Below are 8,663 nucleotides of genomic sequence, written 5' to 3'. Positions count from 1 at the left end.
AAAAACGAACCTGAGCCAAGTCCGCCCACTCCGGCCCCCAAGAGCAACAAGTGCCTGAAGATGTCCGATGATGACTGCGGCACCGCTTCTGTCAAGACTGCTGAGCATACCTCGCCCTTGGAGGTCATTGCCCAAAAGCATGGTGATGAGATCTCCAATTTTGTGGCCAAGCACCCTGGGCTGGAGGAGGTCCTCCAGGACATCCTGATGGCGACCATGCCACCCGGCGAGCGTGGCCTCCAGTCCCTGCAGTCGCGTTTTCCGACCCTATTCAAAACCAACAATCCCAACGCCACCTGGGACAGGGAGATGGGCATCCAGAATGGGGTTGAGGCTCTCCGCCGCGCGAGGAAGCACCCTGAGATCGGCCATGCGGTGGACGAATTCTTTGAGTTGATCACTTACCTGCTAGATAAGGAGGGTCTGCTTGGTCCCGCCGCGGCCTCGAAGCTGGCTGATAGCAACGCCCCTTCGGGCTGGCTGGAGTAGATGCGAATCCGTTCATTCATTTCATGACTTCTCATTCAAGGAGTTTGGGAGGTTTACAAGGCAGGCATGCATGGAGAGGAACTGGGAATCGTGACTCGGCGTTTTAGGGGGTTGATTTGTCTGGGGCGCATGACTCCTGCTGATGGAGGGTTCTTCTCATGACTAGGTATGGCGTTTTTCATTAGGGAGTTACTATTTCTGGCATCGGATTGGCGTTTTCGAAGGGATGATACCCACACTATTTGCCATCGAAATACGATGATTACCCCATGAGGAGACTCATTGATGCTGGCATGATGGTGAGACCACGTGGTGAATGAGTCTCAGGCCAACTGATTTTCCAACATTATTATGATCTTACAGACCGTCACGCAAACAACAGATGGTACTGGTAACCGACACAAAACACATTGATTGGGTATCCGAAACGACAAATGCCTAACATAGACGGGCTAAGTACAATAGCCTTCAACTCCAATGAACACATCCCTCTCTTCGCCCAATCGGCAATAAGTAAATTAAATATCCTCTCTAACTCCTCTTGAACCTCGCCCAAAAACTCTTCTTCTGCTTCAACACTCGCTCCTCACCCCCACCCTCATTCGACCCATTATCTCCCAACACCTGACTTTTGCGGTCCCCCGGCAAGGACGGCTCACTTCCACTTCCCCGACTCTTACTTCTCTTACTCAATCTACTACTCCGCCCACTGCTCTCCTTCTCTTTCCCGTCTCGATGAAACAACCCCGTAGGCAACAACGCCGTAAAAAACGCCATCGCCGACGTAGAAGAAGAGTACGCCGTGCTGGACGACTTAACCGATTTCGAAGCCGAGCTCTTTGGTCTGCGCAGCAGGTGCGGGTGATGACTGTGATGGTCCCGGTCGCGATTATGCCTTAAGCTAACTGCTGGCGGGGGCGCCGCGCCGGTCTCGTCGGACTGTGTCCAGTCGACGCGCCGCTCGGGGTGGATGTTTTGATGCTGGTGGGCAAGGGGGATCGGGTGGGATTGGTAGCGGTGGAGTTGGTTGTCCATGTCGTCGTCTGTGTTGTGGCTCATGCCCATATGGTCGAGGTTCATGCTACGGACCATGGCGCGGCGGGCGAGGTGTGCGTCGGTTGGGTGGTAGTGGCGATGACGACCGTCGTGGTACTGGTTGGGGGGCTGGTGGATGCGACAGTACTCTTCTTCGAAGGTGTAGGGGTTGGGGCGGTCATCGCTGTCTTCGGGAATGCGGGTATGCTGGGTTTGCGACGATTCCGTCGGGGCGTGGTGTGGCTGCTGGAGAGAGCGCTTGGAAAGCTTCCGCATGGTGCTGCTGTTGCTGGTACTGTTGCTGTGCTGGTTCTCCTCAACGCGCATGGCGTCGATAGTCGTAGTCCTTGCGAACTGCTTGGCTGCTTGCTGCGGGACGTAGGCTGAGTGCCGCTTCGGAGTCTCTTGCCGCGGCGGCTGCTCAACGGGGGTGTCGCTCTCATCATCGTCCTCCTCCTCGGCCGCCATCCTCGACCTGCGTCTCGCCTGGCGCAGCTGGGTGATCAGATCCGTCCCAGAAGAGCTGGTATCGGCCTGGCTTCCCCAACCGTGCGTGCCGTCCCGTCGGCTTGCGCGGCGCCGCTCGGCTAGGGCTTTGCGCTCTGCCAGGACGAGATACAGCCGGCGCGTAAGCTCGTCGGGATCGAAGTGAGCTTGCCCCGGAGCGTGCTTGTTCGGATGAGGTTTGGATGGACGGTAGCTGTTGCGATAGGCTCCGTTGGGGATGTTATGTAGGTTGTCCCCCCTGGGGTTGTAGCTGGTTTTGAACTGCATATCCCAGACTTGCGGTTGTTGGAGTAGCATTGGCTTTAATGAGGCTGTTTGTTTTGTAACTCTGCTTGATGCTTTGGGCTTCAAGCAAGGCAAATCAGAAAAATACGGCGTCGGGTCTCGGCTCAGGATGGCAAAAGACTGCTCGAGTGTCGCGTGATGCTCTTATTATTCGTGGAATTGGTAGTCTGGCACGACTTCGGTGCAGTGATTCAGTGAATAGGAATGCCGTTCCCAGAACAACCTGGAATCGAGAATCTGAGATTTACTCGACACTTGGACACACACACAGCTAAGCAGATGTTCAAGACAGGAAACTAGATAAAGACATGCTCATTCCAGGGGGGCAGGACGGCCAAATATGTTGGGTAAGGGGAATGGCACGATGGACCCGCTCCCCCCCGAAGTCACACCCAAGAGCAAAGACTGGGAGTCAAGATGGCGCCGGTCATCATCGGACCCACTCGATCCAGAGTCTATTCCTACCTCGTTGCAGTGCATGCAACCAGGGTTGCAGAGCAATCGACCGTTGAGATCGCCGGCGTGGGGTTTGCTCACTGCTCATAGGCCAGTGATTGATCATTGCCTCGGCCCCAGTGGCACGAGGTTGCAAGGTGATGGGCATGAGGAGTTAAGGGAGATGACTAGGTAGACTTGGAAACGACTATCTATGACTGTGTTGAGTCTGCAAAGAGAGTCTGCTCCGGATGCACTAAGGATGGCTTTGGACAAGCTGGAGTCCCAAAAAAACACATGATCGTTCAGATGGGATACCCCCTCGGACCCCGGCCACACGAGCCCCAAGACTCCCAAGACCCCAAAAAGACCCCAACCCAGCAAGGGTTGGGCGCGATCTCGGGCAACGGCCCCACTGGTCCGTTGGGGGTTGGCTAAAGCCACGCGTGGTTGAAGTGGCGCAAGCAGGGGTCTCGATGCATCTGCCGTGCGAGCTAGGACGGCCGAATCACTTGACTGCAGGCCTGGGTGATGGGGCAGCATGGCAAGAGAATGTGTGACAGGCAAAATTATCTGCAGCATTTCGTCCAGTCTTTGTTGAGATGAGCAGTAGCGCTGCATGCCTCAGACGAAGAGCTGCAAGTTGCAAAATTCTACCAAGAGAGGAGAGCCGAGAACCAAAACGCGAACTAGTACGAGGGCAAAAGGAGCAAAAGAGGGGAACACCTATCTCGGCGGTCTGTGGTGACCACGAATCCCCCAGATTGGACGTTGCTTGGATAGCCGGCAGTTTTATCCGCAAGCACGTAACATCGGCAGCCAGTGGTCTTGAAAGGTGAGTTCCCAGGCATCTCTGCAGAGGTGCTGTGGGCCATCGGCAAGAAGCGAACACTATCTGCAGACCACGATCCCATAGTTTCCAGGTGGGCATTTGCTTCGGGACCATCTCGCCGGGCAGTGTAGCAGTGATCAAGAGGGAAATTGGGCTCGGATTACCGACTCTGGCTCTCAGATTGCGTGCAACCTTGGGTGGTGACTTGTTGGGAGCAATGGTAAGATCGAAAGACGCTCAGGAGATGAGGCCTGAAAAAAAGATAGGAGGATGGGAAAAGGCCGCCATCAGTCATGAGCCTGCTCTGAGCAAACGGACAGCCGCGGAAAACGAGGGGTCAGTTCCCCAGTTCCCCAACTCCGATTATTCCACGCGGGGCTCCGCTCGGGCGGCTGATAATCAGATCCTGGGGTCAGAGGTGCCAATCGCCCGGTTCGATCCCGATAACGCTGAGAGGCTGTGTCTAACAGAGGAAGTTCGGTCACGAATCAAAGCTTTCAAACGGTTGATGACGGAAACAATCGGGACCACTCAGAGATCTTGGACATCCTCAGCAATGGCTATGTCTGCAGCAGCCGTAGACCAGAAGATTTGAGATGCCGTGAAAAGGGTTGGTCGATATATTTATCCACTTGGAGTGTTTGTCGTGGCTCACCTGTCAAAGCTGCTGAGGGTCTTGTGAGCTGTCTCCTGAGACGCATGGGAACACCCAGTCGGCTGGCACTTTCGCACATGCGACTGTCGGTCTTGCGGTACTGCGATACCTCCGTAGAGGCTGCGGTTAGTCCAAATTAGGTGCTTGATAACATCAAGAAAACCTTCCAGTATTGGGGTCCGGGGGACGGTGATGATGATGTTAACGACGACTGCTGTCGCTATTTGACTCAGCTAAGCAACCCCAGCCAAACCGAGTGTTGGGCAACAGATCCTGACCGTTAACAGCAGCTCCATGTGGGGCATCGCCAGGTGGCTGTTAGGGTTTGACAGCTGTCTGGCAGCGTTCCTGCTGCAGCAGCTGCATTGTGACTTTGTGCAGCAAACATTGGCTGCATCGGGTGAAAACACCAAGCTGCGCAATTCATCTCATCGTCCCAAGCTTGGCCTTTGTTCACCGCGCATTTCATCGTCACACGCATCATCGCCTGATGTTTATACACAGGATAGACAAACTACAATCGTTTCCAAAAGAAGGCCATCCACGTCTCTGGATGCGCGCTTCTGGCAATCTCTTGGCATAGATCGTGGCGTTTGCTTGCCGGCCACAGAGGGCTGGGTGAGCAAACGGCGGGGCGTTGTTGCCTGTGCGTTCTCGATGCTGACTTGTCGGCGACGCGCTGGATGGCCCGGCTGCAGCACTGGGGTCTTGTACTAGGGAAACATGGGGATGGAGGACAGCTGGGGAACAAAAGCTGGGGGCTTCCCCTGAGCCCTGGCTCTTTTTTTTCAGGGGGGAGGCTCAGAGGAGCGGTAAAAAGGAAAACGAAATCAAACATTGTTTTTGTTGTCCGTTGTGTTCCAATTTTCTTCTTCATCCGCCGTGCCTGCTGGAAAAACTTTGTGATAGTCCTGTCGTGTTGTGCTCAGGCGAACATGGCCACCAGGGTGTTGTAGCCTCAATCGCGGAGCCATCCAAGCACTCACAAGGCAGAAGGCGAAAAAAAAGGGACTCGGCTTGAACCTGGGACCTCCAGCTAAGCTTGGAATGTGGGTACAGGACCGCTCTGGAGCTGCCTTACCGCAGTCGTCTGTGCCGTGGTCTACCCCGCCGGGACGACCTGGAGCTGTTGGGACTATGGGTGGTGCTGATGCTGCAGTCTCGACTGCTGCTGCTGCTCCTGCCATCACAGCTGATGCTCAGACAACCACCAGAAGCACCACAAAGCCCACGACAGGCTCGACATCGACACAATCAAACTCATCGGATGCGAAGAACAGCAGCTCAATTCACTCGTCCGGCCACAATACCACCTTTCTCCCTGGCACTGAGGGCACTTTTTTCCTAGTCGACGACCCTCCCGAGCCCCCCGATTCCGATACCCTCGGCCCTCTCAAGACCAGCAAACATCGCGACCCTTCTCCCTCGGGCCTCAGGGCCAACGCAGCAACCCCCTCTCACAGCGTCCGAGACTCGATCGCCTCTATTGTCGACGACCCCTTCTTCCGCCGATACGCTAACCTCATTGACGCCTCTCCTGCTCCGAACCCCCACGCGCCAAGCGCGCTCTCTCTCACCTCGAAGAGCGTTACTACCCCTTCGACAGGCACAGCTGCTACATCTGCGGCGACCTCTCCCACGACCTTGACGACTGCCACGAGCGTCACGACTTCCACAAACGCGACGACCGCGACGACTCCTACGACCACAACATTAGGTTCTGGCCATCGCAATGACGATAGACCTTCCTGGATCCCTCCCCGGAAAGACTCTTTAACAGACCCCAACCCGACTCCATGGGTACGACGCCCTTTGCTTCGCCTCGAGACCAGGCAGACTGACCAATTGGCCCAGTTTGAGTGCGCAAGACATACCATGGAGCCCCTGAACATTGCCGTCATCGGCTCCGAGGGCGTGGGCAAGTCCACGTTCATTCAGCACCTACGTCGCGCCCCGCGCCCCTCCTCTTCAAACATCACCACTCTGAAGCATGAACTCGATGGCGCTCTTTACCATGTTACGCTCGTCGAGCTCGACCTCGAGGGCATTCCCAAGCTCGACCCCAACCAGCCAGTGCTCTGGCCCAAGCAGATCGGCGGCCACATGGTGCCCCGCATGGACGGCGCCCTCCTTTTATACGACGGCCTGAATGAGGAAACCATGCGCGAGCTCCCCACCGTAATGGGTGAGCAACGTCCCCTTATTGCCTGACACTTGTTCTCTACTAACAAGTTCCAGCTGCGTTGGCAAACTCGTCTCTGCCTACCGTCCTCGTTGCCACTAAATCGGATGCCCCCGACGATTTCCGTCACCGTGACCTAGCAGGCGTGGCCGCTTCCTCTCCCACTTGTGCTGGCCACTTCAGGACATCAGCCAATGCGCCGCAAAGCATTAGGGAATGTTTGCAGGCCATGATGAGAGCCGCGTTGACTGCCCGGAAGGGTAAGTTGACCAGCATTTGTCAGTTTCATCTGAACTTTCGCTGACGCCAACGCCTCGAAATTCAGACAAAGCCGAAGGTGTAGGACAGAGACGGCGCGCTGCTTCGACTGCAAACCTCGATACCCCCTCTGACCTTTCCAATGGCCGACCAATGAGCCAGCACAGCAAACACAGCAGAGCCAGTTCCGACTTTTCCCTCGTGCGTGGCAACGAAGGTGGCCAATATCGTGGCCAGTCTTCTAGATCACCTCGTTCCGAGAACCAAGGCTCCAGCAGCGCATCCATTCCTGAAGACGGACAGCAAACAGTACAAGGGATGTTGCGCACGCCGGGTGTCCGACTTGATGGCGGCAACGACTCGTCCTTCCTCGATGTGGACGAGTCGGATGCCGAAGGCTATCGGTACGGAGATGACCATGACCACCGTCACGACGATAAAGCAGCCAAGCTTCCGGGCGTGACCTTTGACGAGCTGGTCGACCGACTCGTGGCACCGAAGATGACGAGAACAGACCACAATTTTGTCGATGTCTTCCTTTGCCTGTACCGAACGTTCGCCGCGCCCTCGAAACTCCTGACTGCCATTCGGGCTCGCTTCGATCAGGTGGCTGCCGATCAGTCTATGCAGATGCTGGCAAAGTCCGAGGCACAGTTGCGCATTGTCGAGGTTGTGGCCAAGTGGTTGTCACTATACCCCGGCGACTTTGCGCGACCGGTATCCAAGAATAGCCTGGCAGAGTTCGTCAACCAGCTGATGGCAGAGCCCGTTTTCGTCGCTGCCGCACAGCAGATGAAGAGGAACCTGGAACACAAGGTTATCGAGGACGATGACACTTGGTGGGAAAACTCTGATCCAGTCGAGGAGCCTGCTGACTCCAAAGACGTGGCAGAGAAACGCCGGAGCGGCATCGCCGAGTCCATGAACTCGCTGCAGCTGGATGACCATCATAGCACCTCAGCTAGTGGCCAGCGGCGTCCTTCACAGAGTTCAGATTTGGCTCGCCACGAGCTCCCGCATGCCTCCCGGCCGAAGGCTATTTTCACATTCCACACGGTCGAAGATTACGAGCGTGAGGCAGCCACGTTAGTCCCCACCGGGCTGTACCCGCTCAACAAGTTCCGCTACCACACCTTCATGGAAATCGACCCCGACGACATGGCCGAAGAAATTACGCGCATCGACTGGATCATGTTCGGCTCCATCCGCATCCGCGACCTAGTCCGCCACGTCAGCCTCTCACATGATCAGAAGGAAAAGTGCCGTAGCCTCAAAAACGTCAACCGCATGGTCAACCACTTCAACCACATCGCCCAGTGGGTCGCCAACATGATTCTCATCCGCGACAAGGCTAAGCACCGCGCCCCATGTCTTGAGAAGTTCATGGGTATTGCAGCGCGCCTGCGCCAGCTGAACAACTACAATGGCCTGGCGGCCGTGCTGGCGGGTATCAACGGCACGGCGATCCATCGCCTGGCGCAGACGCGCGCACTGGTGGCGCCGGACGTGCAGAAGCGCTTTGCGGGGTTGGTGCTGCTGATGGGGACGCAGAAAAGCCATTTTGCGTATCGCTTGGCTTGGGAGAATTCGCCGCTGCCGAGGATTCCGTTTATCCCGCTGCATCGCCGCGACCTTGTGTCGGCTATGGAGGGGAGTAAGACGTTTGTTGGGCCGGATGGGGATAGGATTAATTGGAAGAAGTTTGAGGTCTTGGGGGAGGTGATTCTGCCGATTATGAAGAGCCAGGGTCAGCCGTATACGACGCTGCATCGCCATGAGGTGAGCAGGGAGTTGATTCTCGATGTGAAGATTTCCACAGATGAGGAGGTGAGTTCTCGGCTTTTGTTTACATGGGGTCCATTTTGGCAGTTGACTGACCTTGAACGCAGGAAATCTACCAGCGCAGCGTGCAGGTCGAGCCTGCAGGCGCAGCCGCCTCGGCTGAGTCGAGCAAGAAGAAGTTCCCGTGGTTGACCAAGTAGGTC

The 8,663-nt window shown here is 56.1% G+C and overlaps 3 protein-coding genes across 3 annotated transcripts in view; 2 read left to right on the top strand and 1 right to left on the bottom strand.

Moving 5' to 3' along the window:
* CTHT_0002150 (uncharacterized protein) overlaps positions 1-489 on the top strand; it is a gene marked incomplete at both ends in the record, with an annotated part of 942 nt that extends 453 nt beyond the window's left edge. Inside the window, one exon of the mRNA XM_006690700.1 lies at positions 21-489. Coding sequence (XP_006690763.1) covers positions 21-489 — 469 coding nt within the window. The remainder of the gene's footprint in view (positions 1-20) is intronic.
* Positions 490-1,020: 531 nt separating this feature from the next.
* CTHT_0002140 (uncharacterized protein) lies at positions 1,021-2,328 on the bottom strand (the record flags this gene model as incomplete). The annotated part of the gene is made up of 1 exon (XM_006690699.1): positions 1,021-2,328. The coding sequence occupies one exon, from the start codon at positions 2,326-2,328 to the stop codon at positions 1,021-1,023; it is 1,308 nt and encodes a 435-aa protein (XP_006690762.1).
* Positions 2,329-5,285: 2,957 nt separating this feature from the next.
* CTHT_0002130 (putative ras guanyl-nucleotide exchange factor) lies at positions 5,286-8,660 on the top strand (the record flags this gene model as incomplete). The annotated part of the gene is made up of 4 exons (XM_006690698.1): positions 5,286-6,423; positions 6,477-6,680; positions 6,746-8,505; positions 8,568-8,660. 4 exons carry the CDS (start codon positions 5,286-5,288, stop codon positions 8,658-8,660), a joined length of 3,195 nt encoding a protein of 1,064 aa, XP_006690761.1.
* Positions 8,661-8,663: the final 3 nt, after the last annotated feature.

Source organism: Thermochaetoides thermophila, assembly GCF_000221225.1.
Source record: "Thermochaetoides thermophila DSM 1495 unplaced genomic scaffold scf7180000011806, whole genome shotgun sequence".
Lineage (NCBI taxonomy): Eukaryota > Fungi > Ascomycota > Sordariomycetes > Sordariales > Chaetomiaceae > Thermochaetoides > Thermochaetoides thermophila.
This window is presented reverse-complemented; position numbering and strand designations above follow the sequence as displayed.